The 23,837-nt window shown below is 36.4% G+C and overlaps 4 protein-coding genes across 5 annotated transcripts; 1 reads left to right on the forward strand and 3 right to left on the reverse strand.

The window, feature by feature from the left end:
• Positions 1 to 773: 773 nt before the first annotated feature.
• On the reverse strand, positions 774 to 6,156 carry LOC122088147 (putative pentatricopeptide repeat-containing protein At5g08310, mitochondrial). Its single transcript, XM_042657309.1, has 2 exons — positions 3,057 to 6,156; positions 774 to 1,225 (listed from the first exon to the last, which is right to left on the reverse strand). Exon 1 carries the CDS (start codon positions 6,044 to 6,046, stop codon positions 3,284 to 3,286), a length of 2,763 nt encoding a protein of 920 aa, XP_042513243.1. The 5' UTR covers positions 6,047 to 6,156; the 3' UTR covers positions 774 to 1,225; positions 3,057 to 3,283.
• Positions 6,157 to 8,767: 2,611 nt separating this feature from the next.
• Positions 8,768 to 9,546, reverse strand: LOC122090052 (dirigent protein 4-like). Its single transcript, XM_042659889.1, has one exon. It carries the CDS (start codon positions 9,487 to 9,489, stop codon positions 8,914 to 8,916), a length of 576 nt encoding a protein of 191 aa, XP_042515823.1. The 5' UTR covers positions 9,490 to 9,546; the 3' UTR covers positions 8,768 to 8,913.
• Positions 9,547 to 15,387: 5,841 nt separating this feature from the next.
• LOC122089356 (probable amidase At4g34880) lies at positions 15,388 to 19,027 on the forward strand. 2 transcript variants are annotated; one of them, XM_042659014.1, is made up of 6 exons: positions 15,388 to 15,677; positions 15,944 to 16,566; positions 16,663 to 16,877; positions 17,074 to 17,322; positions 17,594 to 17,792; positions 18,439 to 19,027. In XM_042659014.1, the coding sequence occupies exons 2-6, from the start codon at positions 16,072 to 16,074 to the stop codon at positions 18,817 to 18,819; spliced, it is 1,539 nt and encodes a 512-aa protein (XP_042514948.1). In that variant the 5' UTR covers positions 15,388 to 15,677; positions 15,944 to 16,071; the 3' UTR covers positions 18,820 to 19,027. The 2 variants fall into 2 exon arrangements, with proteins under 2 accessions (XP_042514948.1, XP_042514949.1); XM_042659015.1 differs by having other exon boundaries at positions 15,388 to 15,666.
• A 1,853-nt stretch (positions 19,028 to 20,880) lies between these two features.
• Positions 20,881 to 22,354, reverse strand: LOC122089357 (major pollen allergen Ole e 10-like). Its single transcript, XM_042659016.1, has 4 exons — positions 22,204 to 22,354; positions 21,659 to 21,690; positions 21,183 to 21,435; positions 20,881 to 21,051 (listed from the first exon to the last, which is right to left on the reverse strand). Exons 1-4 carry the CDS (start codon positions 22,286 to 22,288, stop codon positions 21,023 to 21,025), a joined length of 399 nt encoding a protein of 132 aa, XP_042514950.1. The 5' UTR covers positions 22,289 to 22,354; the 3' UTR covers positions 20,881 to 21,022.
• Between the last annotated feature and the right edge of the window lie 1,483 nt (positions 22,355 to 23,837).

Genomic DNA, 23,837 nt, shown 5'->3' on the forward strand with positions numbered 1-23,837 from the left:
CAAAACCGGCATTACAAACTGCATTTAAACCGACAGTGAATTGGATAATGAAAATCAAATAGAAACTGGTAAATCGGACCAAATGCAAAACGATTCTGACTTAGGTTGATTCCTATCTGATTCAGTTTTGATTTCACCTCATTAAAATGTAAAACATACTGAAATCGGACCGATTGACACCCCTGCTTACTGAGCCAGCCGGTGACTTGAACTATTAGTTCTCTTATTGTTAGTTTTAGAAATTTAAAAATTCTTGTCTGTGAAGCTTTTAAATCCTGTTACCAACAAAAAATTAAATCCTGGTAACAATTATCAGCCCAAAATACGTTTCTAACTGATTCACCCTTGGTTACCCATCATTCTCCCAAATCCTAGTGCACCCTGTCAAATGATTTCCTATACATAAAGCAATCACCAATGATATTGATTAGAAACTTGATAAGCAGTTTGAAAATGAAAATGACTTCCCTTTTTCTTTATGAAATGGTAATGGTTATGATGCCCAGACATTCCTCTTCCATACTGTTCAAGGATTAAGTTTTCCTTCACCCATAGTGAGGAGAGAATCTCTTCACCATTGGTGAATTGACCCTATGATTGGACTCTATGAAGGGTGAATCTCATCAACTCCAATCCTCCCATTAAATGAGATTGAATATACCTTTTCCCAGTACAATCAAAAGCTCAGATCCTGTGGTTAAAGTGATTCTCTCTTCACCATGGGCAACGAGAAACTGGGTCCAAAGTGCAATACTTGTTTCAAGAAGTTTCACTTCCCATCCAAATCAACATTGCTTCAGATAACTGTTCTTAACATCCAGAAATAGTATATACATAACTTGAATCATAGACATTTTCTTAGATATATACAAAACACCCACATACTTGGCAAATCTGCCTACTTGAACCCTTCATAGTTCATGCCCAGTCAGACCAAAACTTCATTTGGATGGAGACAGCACAAGGGATTCCTGGACCTGCTTCATTTGGTGGAACAGCACCAAATATGCAGCAGATGGATATTTGGATTTATTGGGGCTATTGGTAATGCTTCAAATATGGTGGCTTGAATAATCAGTACTTCAAGGTCGCTTTGATCCTGGGGTTTTGTTGTAGCAGGCACAAGATCCTCCAAATGGATTCTTAAGCAGTACTGGACCTCTAAAGTCCACACTATATGACTCTGTGGAAGCAGCATGGAGCCTTACTCTCAGACATTCATGGCCTGCAACAACAGAAGTGCACAGTTTAACATATGTGATAAGAGGGGGTTTTGTTCCTGATGGATAGCAGAATCAAACTCTCATTGTTAGAGAGGGGTAGGTCTTCAAACAGTCCAACAAACTCTCCATGCTTGTCTTCCATAATTTAAGGGGCCATACTGGCATAGTACTTTACAGTTTTGCAAAGACTCTTCCTAGTTTAAATGAAATTTCCTCCTTACACCCACAAAGGAAAAAAAAGGGACCATAGGGAGGACCTACATAGCTACAAAATCTGACAAATTGGCTACAGAAACACCCCAGAAGAAAATTCCCCCCAGAGTTCTGAGCAAACAAAGGGAAGGATCCTCAAACTGAGGGGAGAGGCCGAAGAAAAGATGTAGATGTGCAAACACCCGCCAAGAGGAAAGCAAAAAAATACTGAATGATCTGTCAGTGGTTTCAAAAGATTAATGAAACTAGGAGGGATATACACTATATCAGGCTTAAGGAAACTAGGAGGGATATACACTATATCAGGCACACACTCAAAAGAGTACAATGAGGTGGCATCTAGGATTCAACCACCTAATGTCTTGCTAAAACCAGAAAATTAAGTGAGAAAAAGAAATATCTAAAAGCTAACTTCAACGCAACGAAAAAAGAAATGAGGGAAAAACATGCATCACCTAATACACTAGAGCTTCTGAGCTTCATAAGTACGTGGCAGGCTCACAGCAGCACAACCAAATTCCCAAGTTGCACTAGCCTGAGTCTTGGTGAAATTTCAGAGTAGAGATGTGGCAATACCTAAGTTCCGTAGTTAATATATCTTCTAGATTGGAAGCCGAATCCTTCATAGATCCAATTTTTCTTGGTTTCAAAATTTTCAATTTTTTATTCTTATATCCATGAAAGGAGTATTTTTTTGGTAATTATGGGTTAATTGTTGTTCATAGTTGCACTAGCTAGATGAATTTTAGTATTGTTTTGGATTTTCTATGGGGCTATAAATTCTAGTCATATTATTACTTTTTTTTTTAATCTAGTCATTTTTTACATTTTTGTCATTTTACTTTAGTTTTAGATGCTCTAGATTGCCATTTTATGCTCTTGTTTCGAATTTGTTCTAAGTTGGGGTTCTGTCCGGTTGCAAATAAAGGACAATGAAGGGAAGTAAAATTAATTCTTGGAAAAAAAAAAAAAAACCTTTTGAAATAATGATTATGCAAGAAATTTGAAATCTTACCAAATCTGGCAATTAAACAGTCAAAAGGAACCCTTATTTTCCTATTCAAATTGAAAGAATTTGGTTGAGAACCTGAGTAAAATTTTACTGCTAGATTTCAAAAAAATTTAGTTTACACATTGAAGCTAATGATTTCAGAAAATTTTCCATTTTTATTTTTATTTCAATTTCATTTCACTTCACTTCCAACCAGACCGAGCCTGGGTTTCTCCTGATGATCTTCCTTTAATTTCTGCCTCCACACCATATTTCTTGAATTTCTTTGGCTCCATCTAAATCTTTTAATTCTACCCTCCTCTCATTCATAAAATCTTTGTGGAGTTCATTTTCTTTTTAAAAAAAAAAAAAAATCGAAATTCCATGACCTCTTGCTGGAACCAAATTGCTGCATCTTGTAAGGCTTTAGATCTTGGATAGATAACCCAGATGCACCAACTGTGCCTATGAACCTGAAGCTTCATTTATCCAGTGTACAAGGGAATCACACAGACTAACACATATCCCACTACATCAGTGTTGCATAAGTTTGAATTGAATAACAATTTCAAATAGGCAAGAGGATAAGTAACCATTCAAGTCAGTGATTTATTCAAAGATGAACATACCTAGCTTAGTGATGTTGCAGGAAGATAAATACCAAAGTTAGCATGATGTGACCATAGAAGCAATAGAAGGATTATAAGCCTTCCATGTTGAAACAGTCTATCAATCCAGCCAGAGTAAGAATATTTCTTTAAACCATCCTCCATATATGGTTCACAGATGGCAATCTCCTTATTTTGAAACCTTTGACTGATTAAGTTTCAAAATTGAAATGCAGAGAACCACAGGATTAACTTACTGGTTCTTCCCCATCTGTGCTTCCAGGGTCCAAAATCCCGCGACTCATTGGAATGCAACCCTCTGCAATAAGATTTTTTACATCTGTAGAAGTTCTGGCATCCTTGGACAACTTTTCTACTGCATCAATCACATTTGGATAGTTCTTGTCCAAGGGATCAGGAAAGTTTCCCTTTTGGACCATCTCTTTCAAAATCTCAAAGGCAATGGGAAATTTTTTGTTGGACACAAACTCACTTATTAATTCTACATAGATATAGGTGTCTGGTTTCATTTCCATCTTGTCCATCTCATGGAGATAGGCTAAGGCTGCGTCTGCCCTACAGCATTTGCATAGCCCATGGATGAGAGCCATATAAGAAATCCTATTTGGAGAACAGCCCTTTTCCACCATTTCGTTCCAAAGATTGACAGCATCTTCAGGTCTTCCAGCATTACACAAAGCCCCTAATACAGTTGTGTAAGTAACTACCGTGGGCTCATCCATCTCATGGAGATAGGCTACAGCTGCATCTACTGCATTACACTTGCACAGTCCATGGATGAGAGCCATGTAAGCAATGCTGTTTGGAGGACACCCCTTCTCCACCATTTCATTCCAAAGTCTGAGAGCATCACCAGGTTTTCCAGCATTACACAGACCCCCTATTAATGTTGTGTAAGTAATCAAAGTAGGCTCCTGTCCTCCTTCCATCATTCTAGAAAGGCAAAGGAGGGCCCTATCAATCTCATTTTTCTTGTACCATCCATGTATCACCAAGTTGTAAGTAACAACTGTAGGCACAAGCCCTTTCTCCAATATTTCATCCAAAACATTTTGGGCCTCCAATACTCTGCCTGTTTTACATAGCCCGCTTATGAAAATGTTATAAGCAACTATATCAGGACGATATCCACGTGCACAGATATCTCGGAATAGCTCTACAGCTTGATCCACTTCCTTTATCTTAAAAAAGCCATGAATAACTGCAGAATATGCAGTTATATGAGGAAGAAATCCTTCTTGCTGCATATCTTTTAGAAAATTACTTGCTTCCACTACCTTCCCATGCTTGCACAGCTGTTTTGCTAGCAAGGAAGAGTGTTTGATCCATGGTTCATGCCCGTACTCCCGCATCTCCCTTATTGTATCAAGGGCTCCAGAGATATCTTCCCTTCTACATAGGCACCCAAATATGGAATTATTGGTGAACTCTGTTGGTTTGAAACCAGATTCTTTCATCTCTTTCAGAAGCTCCAAACCTTCCTCTAATCTATTCAAACTGCAAAACGCATCAATTAAATTATTATAAATTAATTGATTACCTTTACAACCCATTCGAACCATATCCCGGAAGAGCATTAGAGCCACATCCAATTGACCGCTCTTGCATAAACCATCAATAACAATATCAAAAGAAGTAGCATCAGGGTTGACTTTCCTCTTAAGAATAATTAAGTTGTCAAAAACAGTTTCATCACCACTTTCTGAGTCGAGTCCTACCATTGCCTGAAGCAACAAGAAGGCTTTATCTACCGAACAGTGATTAACAAGCCCACGCAGAAAAACATTATAAAGCAGAACTGAAGCTTTTGCATCCAACCTCTCCACGCCTTCTGCAAGTAACTGGCTTGCTGTAGCCACATCTCCCTCTCCACAAAACAAAGAAATAAGCTTCGTAATTATGCTCACATCTGGGAAGATCCCTGACTTCTTCATTTCTAAATACAAATCCAAAGCCTTCCCAAGCTCCTTATTCTTAAAAAGCCCTCCAATTAGAACATCATAAATTGGGAGGTCAGGCCTAAAACCCAACTTCTTCATTTTATCAAACAGTTGGAGGGCCACATCCATCCTGAACTCCTTTGCAAATCCATGAATCAAAACACATAATGTCTTCTCATTGAGGCTAATATTAAGAGATTCCATCCTCTCAATCAACTCAAAAGCCTTATCTACCTCACCCCACTTGGTGAAAGAAACCACCAAGATACTCAACACATGAACATCAACCCAACCCCTCTCATTAATCTGATTGAAAACATCCAAAGCCTTCTGAAACTTCCCAGCTTTGCAGTAAGCCTGCAACACAGGTGTCATAGTGAACTTATCAGAGTCCCAACCCATACTCTGCATCTCCTTCAACCTCATCTCAACCGAATCAACCGAACCGAACTTCGCGAGAACCTCTAACAGACAATTATAAGTGTAAACATTCGGAACACAAAGACCCATCAATTTGGTTTGATCAAAAACGTAATTCGCTTCACTTACCAATCCCTGGCTACCCAAACAGCGTATAAGAAACCCACAAGCTCCAGCAGTCATTGGGCACCGAGATTTCACCACATCCATTGCCAAAACCTTCAACTGAGTAGTTTTCTGAGCCCGAGACAGTATTGAAGCCATGGTATTGTATGTATAACAGTTGTGTCTGTACCCATCTTGTTCTGTAGCCCAGGAGAAAAAATCATAACTAACCTTCCAACTCTTTAGACTACCCAAGACAGATTCAACTGTTTCAGGCGTTAGTTTTGCTCCCAAAGCTCGTAATTCGTCGGTCTTCTGAAGAACCAGTCGCTTGGTGAAGATTGCTACTAGTTCGTTGGCGATAGTAGAACGATCTGAAGAAACAGAAGCCGAAGGTATTGATGATGGATGGATTTGATGAAGATAGCATTGGCTTTGAAGAGAAGAAAGGATCAGATGAGATGGGTTAAGTGGTTCGGGCGGGAAAAGCTGAATGGTTTTGAGGGTTCTTCGCAGACACCTCATCGGATCAATTTTTAGAGAATTAAAAATGAATTTTATTGAGATTTTATCAAAGGGTGCACTTTGCTGTGAAGAAAATGTAAGAGAAGCAAAGTGGGAATCTGATAAACTATAAACCGTTTATTTTACCTCCTCTGGTTTGGTATGTTAAATTTTTTTTTTTTCTTTTCTTAGCATCCAAACATTATCTTTAAAAACAATTTCGCAGAAAATCCTTTAAGCGGCTCTTATAGACCATGGCAAGGCCTGTGTAAGTGAACAAGTAGTCTAACACTTTGTTCTATCCAGATAAAAAAAAAAAAAAATTTCAAGTACCAACATGTGATACATGTTCTTATCTTATACATGACAAGATTGCTAGGTATCTATAGGGGTACTCTTATATAATTAAGAGTAATTACAACATTTTTAGTGTGAATAAAGAGTATAGAGCAAATGTTCATTCCCTCTAGTGTATTACTAATTGGTTTGTTCATATATTTTGTATGGTATAGATTAACTGAATTAGGTGTTTCTATCATAAGATTTTCGTAAATTAGTTAATTCATGGCATAGAGTTTGATTCCATTAGGTAAATTCAATACGATTTAATAGCTATAAGCTTGCAAAGTTAATCAAATAAATTTAATGTTATAAGTTAGAGAAATTTATTGGGACAAACTGATGAGGATATTTCCTTGTGCTTCCATGGAGGAGCCAAGACAATCTTTTTGGTGTAACTGTTGCTGTTGATCAAGTAATGCAAACTAATTGTGGAGTTTGCAATTATTTCTTTCATGGTTCTTAAGGATCTCAAATGTAAAAAGAACAAGTGACCACTTTATATCACAATGAACTCAAAGGCAAAGAAATTTTTATTGTTGATTATCATCTCTCTTTTGAATTACTGCAGAGGAAGAAGATAAAAAAAAAAACCCATAAAAGAATTCACAAAGAGTAAAACCAATGGGAGGACTGGCATAGAAGGGGCATATGGGACTTTTCTAAGGGAAGAATAAGAGAGATAGACACAAATCTTGGTACATCGATAGCATACCCTATCTTTTTTCTATAAAATAAGAAAAAAGTGTAATGCTCTGTTCCCATTAACTTTAGCACAATATTAATCTCTTTGAGGTCATCAATTAGCCAACAATTTTCCTTTAGATGATGTGAAACTATAGTTTACACATCTTCACCGATCTTCCAAACCCCACAATTATTGTCATGTTCTTAATGGAGACACCTTACCAATCTCCCAGGTGAGTTTAATAGACTTTTTGTATTCTTAGGTGCCACATTCTCCCCCTTTAGGTACGACCCCACACGTTGTGAGGATCCACTCTGATACCATATGTAACGCTTCGGCCCTATTAACCTTAGCACAATATTGTTCTCTTTAGCCTAAGGATCTCAAGGTTTTAAGACATGTTGTACCATGTTAAGAAAGTTTGAAGTTATCAACTAGTCCAACAACCTCTCCTTAAGCAATGTGGGACTAAAATTTACACACTCTCACCAATCTCCCAAACCCACTCTTACTTGTCATATTCTTGGTAAGGACACATCATCGATCTTTCAGACGGGTTTGATATACTTGCTATATTATTGGATGTCACAAAAAGAATGCCCAGCCTATGTCACTCTCCCTTCCCTTTGAAAATGATCCCAATGCCCCTCTCATCCCATCCTAGCCCCTCCCCCAATTGGTTGAGTCAATAGCTCTAGAAAAGCTAGCACTATGCCCAACCCTCTCCCATAAAATAATTAGAAAAAGGGTGTGAGGTTTTTCTAGGTGGGCTAATTTGAAAAGGGATCTTTGAAAGAGTAGCCTTTGGTTCTACCGCATGGTCTGTCAAACAAGAATATAATTTTGTGAATAGGAGGAGCCAAAGATTCATTGTTCACATATTGAGTTTCATCCCATAAGAGTACAACCAAGTGGAAAAATCAAGTATTGAAAAGTTTTGGACTGCAAAGAGCATGCATACAAAATATAGATGGTTGAGAAATGTAGGGATGAATGGACAAACATTGGGAGCATTTAATTGAATCTGAAATTGAACATGGTCAATTAAGTCTTCTTCAATATCTAATAGTCAAAATTACCGGATCACACAGCCATGTGATAGACATAGGGGGACTCAGATCCTCTCAACACGTCAATGTATCCAATAAATATTTGAGGGTTGGCAACACAAAGGCACACACCCCAAGGAGCTCCAAATCGTTCACCGATTGGCCATTTGATAAATGAAAAATTCCCATGAAAAAAATAGAAACTTAAAAAATCAATGAAATTCAAAAAATTTATAGGGAAAAAAATATAACAAGATATATATCTAAAGGATGAATTTAAAATTAATTTAGAGACCGCTGGTCTGCTGGCATAACAATCGTGAGTTGTATAATTGCCTAATATAGTCTTGACCCACTAATTTGAATTAATAATAATTAAAGCAATTAAAACATACTTAAAATGAAATTAACATTGGCTGGATCCTGTCTATAATATATAAAACAAAATCTTTTCAGATTAGAACTATCCAATCCCCTCAGTAAATTGTAATTGATTTGCTTGGTAAGCAAATCAAAACATTATTGAAATCTAAACCCAAAAGATAAGGGGAGAAAATCACTTTATTACTTACTGGTTTTGGCATGAACATAGAAAATTAACAACACCCAAGAGAGAGAGAGAGAGAGAGAGAGAGAGAGAGAGAGATCCTAATAATCCAAAAGATGAGTCAAGGGGAGAAAAACACTTTATTATTACTCACTGGTTTTGGCGTGAACATAGAACATGAACAACACCCAAAAGAGAGACACAGAGAGGGATCCCAATGACCCTTCTCAACCTATTACCTCCATTCTTTCTTCTATATTTAAATTCAGTGATGGAACAAAGTAACATCATACTCAATAATAGCATCTCCATTAGTGCCATTAAAATACTGGGTCTTAAGCTCAGCAAAACCTCTAGCCATCCTAAACTTCTTTCTACCACCGACAATTGCTACTTCCCTAACACCCGTATCCAGTACTGGATTCCTTGAAAAGACACTGAAAGAGCTTCCATTGAACTTCCCACTTGTGAATCCAAAATCAATATACATAACAATTGACAAAGTATCTTTATCAGTTGAGGCATAAAGACCTTGTGCATTACCGATCACATTAGATGACAATTCAGGTCCTTCTGTTAAAAGATCATCAATGGCGTATACACTTCCAAATGGTGTTGCAGACTTGTGATGATCATTGGTGTTGTTGGATTGGGCAACCAAGACTGCACTTGGGTCCTTGCCACTGAGTGTATCATGTAGAAAGAAGTGAAGATGAGTCACTTTTTCCTTCGTTGAACTATCTTGTAATTTCTGAGTGTAGTAGTATGCAGAGTGGGTAGGCAGCGTTGATAAGCAGAGAAACAAAGCACAAAGAAAGGCCAACATCACTTTCATGCCCATCTTCTTCTTCTTCTTCTCCTTCTCCTTCTCCTTCTCTCCTAGAATGAATAGATGAGAAAGTGGGGTTTGTGAGCTGTGAGTTTATATAAGCATAAATATTAATGGCTATTACAAGTATTTGGGGTACAGCTCATCCACTGATTTGCTCAAGGAGGGAAACTGGTAGGATTTTAGATTTTCTTTTTCAAAAAATTTATTATTATTATTTTTTTTTCAGGAACTCTTGAAACGTCAGATTTTTCCTTGAATGTTAATAGTGTTTGAGTAACTCATAGGAAAATAAAATATTTGGTCAAAGCTTATCTTAATTAGGTTATTCCTTGTCCTTTAAATGGCTAGATTCATCAGCCCTTCTCTTCTGGATGTGGTAGAATATCTGGGGCAATAAGGATGATATCTTTTTCTTTCTTTTATTTATTTATTTATTATTATTATTATTAATTTTTTTTAAGTTTTTCTAAATCCATGAATGACAGTCCATCCACCATCCTAAGGTTCACAAACATTTTAGAGTTTTACCACTTTCATAAAATACCTTCCTACATCTTAATCCTGTCATTCACCATGGGCACAACTGCACAAGAAAAATTGGACATTTTCTTTTTATATGAGTACACAATATTCCTTTCTAAAATGAACAATACTGTAATTTCTGAAATTTTTTTTTTTGTATTATTTAAATGAATATTATGGTAATTTCTAAGATAACTCATCCACTGCGGAATCTAAGTATGACATAAATAAATGCCATGTGGCAAATCAACCTAGGATCATGTTATGTTTTAGCTCAAATAGAGTCTGGCAAGAAAAATAAAATAAAATAAAATGCCAATGAATGAGTTTCCAGATCTAGTGGCATTTTTTTTTTTTTTTTTTAAATTGTTTTGAAAGCATTTTGAGATTGATATTATTTATATTTATATTTATTTTATCATATATTTTTTTTGAAATGTTTTATAGGTCCAATCATAATTACATAATCTCTAGACAAGTGATTTTAATAGACTAGCCGCCTAGTGATTAAATACATACTCTATATATAGTGCTAGTATATGATATTCAAAGTGGAGGGACTAGTTCTTAAATAGTGACTATTTCTTTGGAAGGTATTTGTTATATTAATCTAGATGTATTTGTTTTGATAATTATTTCACTGAAAAATAGAATATTTTCTAAAACATTTCATTTTAAATAAAATACTCAACTCACTCAACCTTATCCCAACTCAATTGTGTCGACTGTACAAATTATTTTTCTCCAATCAACTCTATGCGAAGCCAGAAGATTCCAAACTCATTTGTACATGTCTTTCCTCACCATTTTCTCTAAGTATATTTTAGGTTTACCTCTAGCTCGTTCAACACTTTCATTTTAAAATAGTGATTTTTTTTTTTTTTTGGTGAAATTTAAAATAGTGACTTCACCATATTGAAACTTTTAAAGGCATCAACTATGCATACCCATTCCACCTCAAATGACTATCACAACTTATCATGATTAGAGGCAGCTTAATTCCATGTTTGCTCTATTATATCATTCTTTATTTTATATTTTTTAATTTTATAACTCATCCACAGTCACATTCTCAAGGGATTATCTCTTACTCTTTAACTTCTGCAAAAGCACTCCCTCTCTCTCTCTCTCCTTCTCCATTTTGACCGTTTGCATATAAACGGTGTTAAAAATCATACCTATTGAGCCTAACCTTCTCTCCAAAGGGTCATAGTCTGTATACGATTGGATAAGGAACAATGGTTGATTTTTCTTGGAGGTAAAACACAGGAATCTCCAATTGTACTATTATAGAGGGTGTTTCAGACCTTAAGGAGAGTATCTGTTTCAAATACGATTCAACCAACTTTGTTCGTTTGCTACAATGCATGTGTGGATCCTCTCTAATACATCAAGTAAGGAAGATAAGCCATCTCACCAACAATGGTCTTATACTTCAATATCAAGTACATTTTCTAACAACGTTTGAGTTTGAAGAAGCCACCATTGAGGATATTCAACTGGCTTTCTATCAAAATTCTCTCACATCGAAACAACTAGTGAGTCCAGTACTACTTAAAATCTTAAATGCCATTGAAACAAGTGGAACCCTACACTTCATGTTGTGATGGAGGTGAAACCTAATGCTCACGAAGATCAGTTGATGCTGCCAAATATAATCCAACTGATGGATACAAGCAGTTCCTAAGAATTGATGGACTCAGGGGAAAGAGACTAGCAAAACTATGGCACCATTTCAATCAAAATTTTATATGAAGATTCCAATTCCCTAGTACTGGATATCTTTCAAAGTAATCTCAAAACCATGAGGTGATTAAGGATATTATATCTGTCATATCGATGACCCTTCAGTTTCTTCTATCTTTGTTATATTAGCGTCAAATCTCCTGTTTCTAATGTGCCTCTAACGTTCTAAACAACATTTTTGTGAATAGGTAGACCCAAATATTCATTGTTCATACATCAAATTTCATCCCATAAAAGTTAAGCCAACTGGCAAAATCGAGTATTGAAAAGTTTTGGACTTCGGAGAGCATGCATATAAAAAAATGGATGGTTGAGAAATGTAGGGATGCATAGACAAACATTGGGGCCATTTGATTGAATTTGAATTTGACACATGACCAATTTAGACCACTTTTTCAATATCCAATATTTAGAATTGTCAAATCACTCGGCCATGTGGTAGATATAGGGTGGCCCAGATGCTCTCCAACACTTCAATGTGTCCAACGTAAATCTAAAGGCTGGCAACACCAAGGCACACACCACTAGGAGCTCCCAGTTGTTCTCCAACTGGCCAATTTATAACACTTTTTCACATGAAAAAATAGAATGTCATTTATCATTGAAATTAAAAAATATATATATATATATATATAAGGAAAAAATATAAAATGATATATATGCAAATGGTGGTTAAGAGGTCGAAAAAGCCTCTCGACATTCTCAAGGTAAAGCTGCATAGTTCTCGTCCCCCCGGATCTCGCACATGTGGGAGCCGAGCAATCATTCTTTGCCTCCCCGCACTGGTGCCGTGAGGATTTGGGCGACTCGGAGCACCCTGGCACACACCCTGAGGTGCTCTCAGTTGTCCAGAGCCTCTCCGCACCAGTGTGGGGAGGCAGAGGATTTTTACACATGGGACCCTCGTACACCAATTACGCCTTTTATGTATGTAAATTTAAAATTAAATAAATAGAGACAATCGTGAATTGTATAATTGCCTACTATAGTCTTGACCAACTAATTTGAATTAAAAATAATTAAAGCAATTAGAACATACTTAAAATGAATATAAACATTGGCTGGATCCTGTCTATAGTATAAAAAACAAAATCTTTTCAGATTAGAACCATCCAATCCCCTTTGTAAAGTATAGCTGAATTGCTTGCTAAGAAAATCAAAACATAATTGAAATATAAACCCAAAAGATAAGGAGAGAAAATCACTTTATTTCTTACTGGTTTTGGCATTAACATAGAAAATGGTTTGTGACCTGTGAGTTTATATAAACCTAAATATTAATTTGCTAGTTGTTACAAGTATTTTGGGTCCAGCTCATTCATTGATTTGCTTATGGAAGGAAACTTGTGGGATTTTCTATTTTCTTTTTCAAAATTTTGATCTTTTTGGAAGGTGTTAATTTTTGTTTTAGGTATTCTAGGTCTGATGTTTCATTGCATATGAGTTACTAATAGGAAAACAAAAATTTGATCATATATTACCTTTATTGAATTAATCCGTGTCCTTAATTTAAATGGCCAGATTCATCTACCCTTCTGCCACAGAAGATGTAGAATATTTGGGACAACAACGATACAATATCATTTTCTTTCTTTCTTTTAAGTTTTCCTTTAACTCATGGATAACGGTTCGTCCACCATCTTAGCTAGGGTTCACAAAACTCTATAGGATTTTACTAGCTTCATAAAATAACTTTTGTGTATCTTAATTCTCGCAATGAATGAATTCTCATTCACCAGGGTCACAAGAAAACTTGATTTTTTTTTTTCTTTCTATACATATGAATACACAATATTCTTTTCTTTAATGTATAATTTGGGAACTTTTGAGACAACACATCCATCCAGTGTGGAATCTGAAGATGACATTGCCACATGACAGATCAAACCAGGATCTCCTTATCATGTGATGCAGCTCAAATAGTCTGATAAGAAATTGAAAAATAATTAAAAAAAAATTGTCAATGAATGAGAGTGTCTCGATCGACTTGCATTTTTATAAATTGTTTAGAAAGCATTTTGAATCTAATATTTTTTAATAATGTTTATTCTACCAAATATTTTTTGAAATATTTTATTAGTTCAATCACAATTACAGAATACTCATTTGTGGGTCACCCAAATGATTAGGACGAATTACGGATTGTGTGGATAAACGCACGGTCTCAGGTTTGATTCCTCATCTATGCATCTGTGATTAAATGAAGACCGTGGTGGCTCTCATTTTTATCACATTGTTACGGGATTACTCTCGTACTCCTCTATGATATGTAATGTATTGTTGGAATAATTTACTGTCCGAAAAAATGTAATGTAGGAAAAATTTACTGTAAAAAAAAAAAAAAATTAGTGGTCAATATTATAACAAATTATCCAAAATAAGAATTAAAATAAGAAGATTCCTAATCTTATAAAAAATATAATCATAAGATTAATCCATCGGTGTTCCAAACCTTAAACTAACCCTGATTGGGTGGCACAGTCAAACGGTCCTTTAGAATCATTGATTAACCTGATCTAGAGTCCTAGACTAGAGCCCCTGTGCTCTCTTGTTAGATTTCAAAAATCTGCAATGTCAATTTTTTTTTTTATTGGTTTAACAGTGATGTCAAATTTCGTGGGGGTTTTGGTGCTAGATCGAAGGAGCACATAAAAGACCCAAAATTCTTATTTTCCATCAACTTAAATGGCACCTATTTATGAAGGAAAACCCTACTCGTGGTCTTGGTGTGTACATTTTAAATTTGAAGGGTATTTTCTTCACGGGATTGTGTTATCGGTTTGGGAGCGTAGCATACTCTTGTTGTGTCTCTCCTACCCAATAAAAAAAAAAAAAATTCAATATTGAGAGAAGGTGAACACTTGTCTATAAGCAATTATCATATATGTGCCTCAACTTTTAGTGCCCAATATATTCCACGAATCACTAATTAACACCAGAAGTAAATAAACAAAGCTAATTCCACTTTTTTTTAAATGAGAAATGGTCTCACTTTTATTTTTGGTACGAAAGAGTCAATAAATCAATACATGTCAAACACGTGAAATCATAATCATAAAAAGACTGAATCCACAGAGTGGAGATAGGCCAATCCATCCTACACGTACAGGATAGGGCTTTTTGGGCCAAAGTGTTAGCAATAGAATTACTACCTCTGTGAATATAAGCAAATGGCCAAATTATTTTAAAATCATTTTTAACATTGACCTAAAGAAAGGAATAAGTCAAAAGACAATCTAAGAAAATGTTACAAGTTATAATTTCTCTATTCAGTGCTTTAGTAACAACAAGATGCATCATTTATACTTTATACCTTACACACACTTTTAAAATTATCTCTCATAAATTATAAGTCTCCTTTTAAAACCAATAGCAAACTGGGACTTTTTTCTTGCATGATTTGCCATTAGAGACCCAAATTTTGTAGATGGATATGGCATGATCCCTGATTGACTATAATGTTTTAGGTCAAACAAAAAAAAATATGAAAATAATATTAATCCTTTAAAGGTCCAGAAATAAAGATTTGAAGAGGATACATGGAGTACCAAATGATGCATTTAAATACTTGAGAGATTATAAGGGTTTTGGAGGCCCTTATCTTGCACAAAAAGGGCTCCCTTTCTTTTGGAACCCATCCATTCTTTGTTGATTTTAGATTTTTGAAAACTTTTTAGCCACTTGTGTATAAAATTTCAGGCCCTATCAAAGCTTATTATATTATTATGTGATACCCTGTGAGGAATGTCTCAACAAGCTCACTGAGTCACTTCCATTGAGAATAAAAAAAAAAAAAAAAAAAAAAAGAATTCTCCATGAGAAATGGTACCACAGAGTCTCTTTGTTTGGGGTTTTGATCTGGTCTCTGAAAATGAGTAATCTTATCTGTTTCTTCCCTTTGCTCCATCAGAAAACTTGGTGAGTAAGCAGTAAGTACATCACTTTCTCTCTTGCTTCTTATCAGTTTCTGTTAATCTAGTATATACTTGCATTTACATGATTCATCCATGAAGCAGAAATCTTAGAAGGGATTACAAATTGGCTTTGGGATTAAAAATTTATCACATCCAAGATGTATACTCATGCCATAATTCTTCTCAATCAATCTTTTTGATGGACGAATGCATTGCTAATGCCCTAACTGATTATGGAAACGATTACTACTTTATGGTTTAATTTTTGTGTACAATCACAGTTCATCAAGTAATTAGATCCGAACTGGTGAACCCAAGTTCCAAATTTCTTCTGAGTTTCTTTTGGAGAGGGAATCAGCTCCAAGGGCATTTCGGTATCTAAATCTGTTCATTACTCGAAGTTTCATCCATGGTGTTCAATTTCGAAGAAGCGACCATTGAGGAGATTCAGTTGGCTTTTAGTCAAAATTCCCTCACATCGAAAGAACTAGTTCAGTACTACTTAAATGCCATTGAGAAGTGGAACCCTACACTTCATGCTGTGATCGAGGTGAACCCTGATGCTGTAGCTCTGGCTGAGGCGGAGCATAGCACACGAAGATCACAAATCCGCTGTTTCTGTGAAGAGAAACCAGACCCTCCTGACCCCCCAGTCCCTCCAGTCCCAAGTGTACGAGGGATTCCAGTGCTGCTTAAGGACAATATTGCAACCAAGGATAGAATGGAGACGACATCCGGATCATTGGCACTCCTTGGTTCTGTCGTCCCTCGAGATGCAGGTGTTGTTGACAGACTTAGGGATGCAGGAGCTATCATCTTGGGCAAAGCTGGCCTTACAGAGTGGGCGAATGGTCGGTCTACAATGATGCAGCCCGGTTGGAGTGCGAGAGGTGGTACAGTGCAGGTGAGCTGTTATTCCATTAATTTGTACTTGCCATTTCCGTAGTTTCTGAGTCCTGAAATTGTGTTTCCTTTCCTTACTGGATACTGTTGATGTCAGAACCCATATCAAGTAGACGCTTTCCAGGGAGGTTCAAGCACGGGATCTGCAGTTAGTGTTGCAGCAAACTTGGTGACGGTTTCCCTAGGAACAGAAACTGATCAGTCCATTATTCAACCTTGCAGTCTCAATGGTGTTGTGGGCATCAAGCCAACTGTAGGTCTTACTAGTAGGTCAGGGGTTGTACCATTGAGCCTTAGACAGGACACTGTTGGGTAAGCTTGGATCCAGCTTTCTATTCCTTATTGCCCTTTAGCTTGTGATTTTAATGATAAAAGCTGTCAAATTTGAGCTGCTGCATCTTATCAGAAGCTATTGGAATTTGGAAGTGCCAAATCAATTTGTTTGAGGAGATTCAAATGTATAGTAGCGTGTTGCTTATTTGATTCTTTCTATCCATTCCCTTGGCAGTCCCATTGCAAGGACTGTGTCTGATGCTGTGCATGTGCTTGATGTAATTGTTGGTTATGACCCTCGAGATGAGATTACCCTTGATGCTGCCCAATACAATCCGACTGATAAATACCGGAAGTTCCTGAGAATTGATGGACTCAACGGAAAGAGAATAGCAAATCTATGGCATCATTTCACAATTATATATGATTCCGATTCTGATTCCTCAGTACCGGGTATCTTTCAAAGTATTCTCGAAACCATGAGGTAAGGATATATGTGTCATGTTGCTGCTTCTTCAGGTTTCTGTCTTTGTTATATTAGCATCAAATTTCCTGTTCGTACTGCGCCTCATGTTCAAAACAATATTCTCTTACTACCAAGGAAAGACCTAATCCAACAGTGCGGTCATTCATTATCCAAAAATATGGTTCACACCCCTTGCATTTTCAGTGTAGGGACTGTTATACAATGGCACTAAATCAAGCCTCTGACCAGAGTATTTGACATTTCGTAATTCAGCACTTTTTTTTTTTAGGGAGAAAGGAGCCGTTGTGTTAGATGGCCTTGTGGTACCTGACTTTGATACAATTGTTATGCCAAATGAAAGTGGCCAATCAGTAGCTCTTAAGTATGAGCTCAAGCGTGATCTAAATGCTTACTTCTCCAACTTGCTTGAGTCCCCAGTCAGATCATTAGCTGATGTTATTGCCTTCAATGAAAAACATCCAGTAGAGGTAAGTATTAATGTCATTTAATTGTGTCTTTTTTTTTTTTTTTTTTTTTTTTGTCATTCATGGTATCATGCACACATGGACAGCGTCCATATGGTCCATATGAATTGTTCAACATCTTGATTGCATTTGCGTCAATACAGTGTTGTCACTTGCCTATTTATACTTTTGGTATCAGTATTATCAAATCCTGGTTGTTTAAGATGCTGAATTCTGCTGATATGGATTGCTGTTTAGAGAACATTTCAGGGAGTTGAGTTATTCTTTATGATAGACCCTGTCTGGATTCAGAACTTTTTCATTTTATAGTTTATTCTTAAAGCAGTTCAAGGAAATATATGCCACATCTAATAACCTGTTAGAAGTTCACGTATTTTTATGATCTTTTGATAGCATCCTGCAGGCAATATAATTTCTTAGCATCAAATCAATTGGTTATACGAGGACAATTGTGCTTCAGAATAATATTATACTACTTTACACCATAAGCAGTTTTCACAAAGATAATAGCGGTCTGGAAAAAGAAAGGTTCAATGGACTCATTCCGTTTAGACAAAAAAGAAACTTAGAAGATAAATTCCTGCCCCCTTAAAATACTGGAATTAAGTCATCAATGCCTTCTTACAAATTATCTATTTCTTACTTGCAGGAAAAGTTGGAAGAATATAAACAGGATTTTTTTGAAGCTTCCCAAGAAACTAACCTGCCAAGTAATGCATATACAGAGGCAATCCAGAAGTTAGAAAATCTTGTCAAGGGCTTCGAGAAGTTCATGATGGATAATAATTTGGATGCTTTTGTGGCTCCAGAATACGCTGGAGGGGCCATTCTAGCAATCGGAGGGCATCCAGGCATAACAGTACCTGCAGGTTTTGACAATAGGGAAATACCTGCAGGTTCTGATCCCAAGGGTGTGCCCATTGGGATCCTGTTTGGTGGACTCAAAGGATCGGAGGGAAGACTCATAGAGATTGCTTATGCATTTGAACAAGCAACCAAGAAAAGGGAGCCCCCAATTATAGCATCTTAACCTGCATAATTTGAATTGTTATGGAATTCTTGTTTGAGGTAAGCAGGAACTCGAGCACTCCACTGCTTGTTTCTTAGCCAATATAGTTTAAAGCATGAACTCTGTCCTACCCATGTGAAATATGTCAGGTACCGACATGTGATACATGTTCTTGTCTTGTACGTGACATGATTGCTATATACTTCTATGGGTACTCTTTTATCATCAAGAGTATTACTGCAATTTTAGTACTAATAAGAAAAAAAGAATACAGGGAGAGCTTTTCCAGAAAATTGTTTTCTTTTTAATTATGTAATAAATCATAATCTGAAAGGATTTAAACAAAGAAGAAATTGTATGATGATTTTAAGTTTTAAATTAAAAATTTTTGTTCTGCTGATTTATTTGTACAATTTGAGCTGAATTTGTTACAGAGGTTATACATCTAGACAGCATGAGTTAGCATATCTATCAATTACTACCACTACTCCTACTAATGTTAGTGATATGTTTGAAAAGCTTATAGTGTGTACAATCAAATGGAAAATGGTTCATTGCCTCTAGTGTATTACTAATTAATTTGTTCACATATTCTGTATGGTATATAGGTTACCTGAATCAGGTGTTTCCGTCGATAAGATTTACATATATCAAGATCTGTCTTCTAACTTTGTTACTCCATGGCATGGAATTTGATTCCAATAGGTAAATTCAATACATTCAATAGCCAAGTAGGCTTGCAAAGTTAATCAAATGCATTTACTGTCCTAAGTTATAGAGAAAATTGTTGGGACCAACTGATGGAGATATTTCCTTTGTGCTTCTATGAGCAATCAAGCAATCTTCATGGCTTAATTGACGCTGAGTTCCTCTATGTTTGTGTGAGTGTGAGGTTTCTCAGGTATGGCACGGGCTGTCTAACTGAAGGAAGATTACGGATGTAATCAACCCCAGATATTAATCATAAAGGGCTCCAAATAATAGCAAACATTAGGCTCAGATATGAACAGAATTATAACCGAGAAAATAATAACAGATTAGGTCAGATTTAGGGCAACCTGTATCTCCCAACTCAAAGCTCAGATGAGCTAGAAATTAGAACCGAAAGAATTTCCTATAGGGTTAAACAAACCATTAAAATAATGTTGAATTCTGCCGGCTGGTCAAGTCTCTCTCCTAAAGGTGATAACCAAAACCCCAAAACCCTGCAGCAATCAGAATTCTGGTCTAGAAGATACAGCCTTTGAGGTCCTCGGATCAGCAATGATTGGGAACTTCCAGCAGCTTCAACAGGCCTTTAGCAGCAGTATAATCACTCTAATTTAATAGTAAACAGAGTGGAGAACAGAAGAATAGGAATTGGTGGGATAGATGTGGGTGGGGATAGGCTCTCTCAACTGTTGAACTGAATCTATGTCAGGCTAAACCCTTGCAAACAAGCAAATTTTAAACTTTATTGTCCAACTATTACAATCCATGGGGAAAAATACAGTTGGAAGAGAAGGTCAGAAGGGAGACATGTGAAATATTCAACTTCTACATTATGTGCCTGTGTTCCATAAATTATATTTTTGGAAGAATAAAAGTACTATGCAGTTGGTCCAGTATGCTCAGGCCTAATCAGTCGTTTTGCATCCGATGGCTTTAACTTGTTATGGATATGGTTAAAGCCACAATCCTATAGTGCAGCTTTTATACTCAATAAATAGAAAATTTAAAGGGAAAAAGAACCTTGTCAGTCTGGTGCAGAAAATGCCTATACTGATGCAGGCACGAAAAGACCAAGGTGTGCCACCATTATGTGCACTGATTATGTTCCTGCATGTCCTTCCGTTGGCCTGCTGGGTTAGTATTTCCAGCACCAGACCGGCAGCGTTTCATCGCTCAGTAACAAGTTTGACAAAACATGTTGAAATTCATCCCAATAAAAGATTGGGCCGGACAGGCCATAACTTAAGGCCTTTGTGAGTTCACCTAGTGTTCTCAACCATACATTGAGAAGTGAAATTCAAGCACAAACTAACATATCCACTTCAAATACCCATTTAAGTATAGAGATATAGCCATAAAACACCAAATCCATTCAAATCCAACAAAGAACTTTTATTCATGTTCTGATTTTAGTGCAAAAGATAAATGGATAATGAAGTAATTCCAGTTATAGATATCCAAATATGGCATTCATCCTTTGAGCTCATTCCTTTATTAAAACTCTCCCCCATCCTTAAAGTGGGTACATACAAGAACCTACAGCTGCAAGACAACATCAAAGAGATATATTATTAGAACTTCCTTAGTAAGAGACCTGCTAAATTGAAATAAGTAGAGACTATGGAAAGTACAAAGGGAAGGAGTGGTTATTATAGAGAGCAGTAGAGACTTACAAGGGTCCTGAGTAACAGTTAAACCAGTTCCATTGAAATAACAGTTCCAATGGTGCTTCCCCACAGCTTTATAATAGAGGTTCATGGCTACTGAAGCATGAGAAACAAGGTTGATAGGTTTGTAGCAAATTCCATTTTCTGCAATTAGGCTGCAATCAATCCCAACCTGTTTGCAACTATAATCAATGTTGTCCTGGAGCTTCATCTCATTAGTGGAAGGTTTAGCTATGCACCATGTATTAATCTGTTTCCCCTGCAATGCCATCATCAAGAATATTATACTCTTGAATCCAAAGCAATAACTCCATGATCAACTTAATCTATTCACAATAGGGTTTGTGATTTTACCATTAGGAAAAGAACAGAGAATAAGCTCAAGGATTGAAAGGAAAGAAGAGAGAGAGAGAGAGAGAGAGAGAGAGAGAGAGAGAAAAAATTAGATAAGAGGGTAGAAGGTGGGGAAAGACAAAACTTACCAGCTTTCTTTCTTTTGCAACTACCCTTGACTCTGCACATCACAGTAATCCCAAATTAAAGAATATAATAATTATCTCACCGTAAAGTAAAATAAATACTAGTTCCATCTACCAAAACTAAAAGTATATGTAAATTTCCACCCAACCTAGGAATAAAAAAACCATTCAATAAATCCCTGAAAAACTTGAAAAACTAATTCATGGGCTATTATTAGCTGGACAAATTATTCTTTTCAATTTAATAAAATCAGATCAAACTCTCTATACATCAGTAGAAATATATGAATTAAAAAAGAAAGAAAGAAGAGACCCATATATTTTGTGGATAAAATAACACAAGAGAGGGATGTAGAAAGGTTGTTGAATGTAGCATGCCCAAGGAAACTGGCTTCTTCCAAGGACTGCCTTATGACTATAACTACTTTCAGAATCAGGGAAGCACAAGAAAGATCTTATAATTTAACTGTAACCAGACTGAAGAAGCACCATTGAAGTGTTACAAAGCTAAATGTCTCACAAGAAGTGAAATGGATATTATTAGTTACCTGCACAAGCAGCAAAACATAGTAAAATGGCCATGGCCATAGGAAGAAACCTCAGTGCCTGATTGAATGCTTTTGCAATCGCCATAGTCCTCTGTTAGAGAGAGAGAGAGAGATGAGTATTAAGCCTTTCTGGGGTCTTGAGAGTTGAGACAATAAATAAAGAGGATGTAAAACTCTAAAGAAGGTAGGTAGACGTTTCAAGAAAACTAAGAGACACCAAGGTGACAATAGATATGGGTATATTATGAAATGACCACATTAACCTTACTTGAGAAAATTATTCTCATGTAATTAGATGTGGAGATTTGAAAAGGCATGAAGGATAGATTGGACATGAAAAGAAAAAAACACACGCTATAAATGCTTTGAGACAAAAAGATTAATTTTAATAATGTGGTCTGTAAATGTGCGTATTGGTTAAAGGGCATTTGTACCTCCCCATGCAAGAAGAAACGAATTCCATCAGTGGCTGCCGTTTCAGAATTCAGAATTCAGACGGTTCTTCAGAGTTTCGGCTTTTCCAATGACTCTTCTGATTCTTATGTGTGAGCTCTGCTGTTATCCATGGCAAATACATTGCAACGATTAGCCAATGAATTTGGTCTCGAGTTGGGTTTAAGTTTAGTTTGACTGAAAATCCCCTTTCTTAGTGTGAATCGGATCCGAATATTCCCTGATCCGATATGAATACCTCTAAACGAACATGGATGGAAATCGAATTTAAATTTTCGATTCTCTATTTACATCTCTGACTTGTGTAATCTAAATCTTCCTTCCCCCAATGAATATGATTTGCTCACAAATCGAAATTAATCTTTTTAAGTTGTCGTAGCTCTTTTCTTCATTCTCTAGAGCTTGTCTACACTTTGAAAATCCTCAAAATCATTAATTGATTATCTTATTGAATCGAATTATTATTTTTCAGGTGATTCGAATTCGAATTCGAATTCATATACCCTTAATTGGATACCGATGCGAACTGAACTCAAATTTTGACTATTCGATTACATCCCCAGAAATACCAAATATTTATCTTATTATTTAATTGTTTCACATTTTTCGTATAATTTCTGGGCCTTACAGGTGTGAACCAACCGGGTTCAGATTGGACTGATAATAAGTGCAATCCTTACCATAATTGGGCCAGCCTTGGGCCAACAGTCACTTTTTTCATTTTGGGTTAAAGGCTAACACTCACTTCGAGTCTTGGACACTTGAAGTGGTTTTCTATCCGGGAGCACAGTCTATGCCAGTACTTTCTGTGTCTATTTCTCTCCTCATAAGAAGGGGCAGAAGTATCTTTCCCCACAAGGAAGAGAGAGATAGACTCAGGGGAGAGCTGGTGTAGGCTACGGCTCCGGACAAAGTTCTTTTAGCCTATACTTATATGCATAGACCATACATATTAATGGTGAAAAGTCATGTACACAAAGCATAAAGTTGTGACCGTATAATACCATTTCTGCCTCCACAGGATGAAGGGAGACCTTGTATGTACATGACCATATATGAAAACTGATCGTCTATTACGTCCAACCATAGAGGATGATTTTCTCAATCTAAGTTTCTTAAACGAGAGGTGAAAGGAAAGTGAGAGTCTAATAGGGGTTTCCCAATTTCTGTGACCATTCACC

Source organism: Macadamia integrifolia, chromosome 9, assembly GCF_013358625.1.
Source record: "Macadamia integrifolia cultivar HAES 741 chromosome 9, SCU_Mint_v3, whole genome shotgun sequence".
NCBI lineage: Eukaryota > Viridiplantae > Streptophyta > Magnoliopsida > Proteales > Proteaceae > Macadamia > Macadamia integrifolia.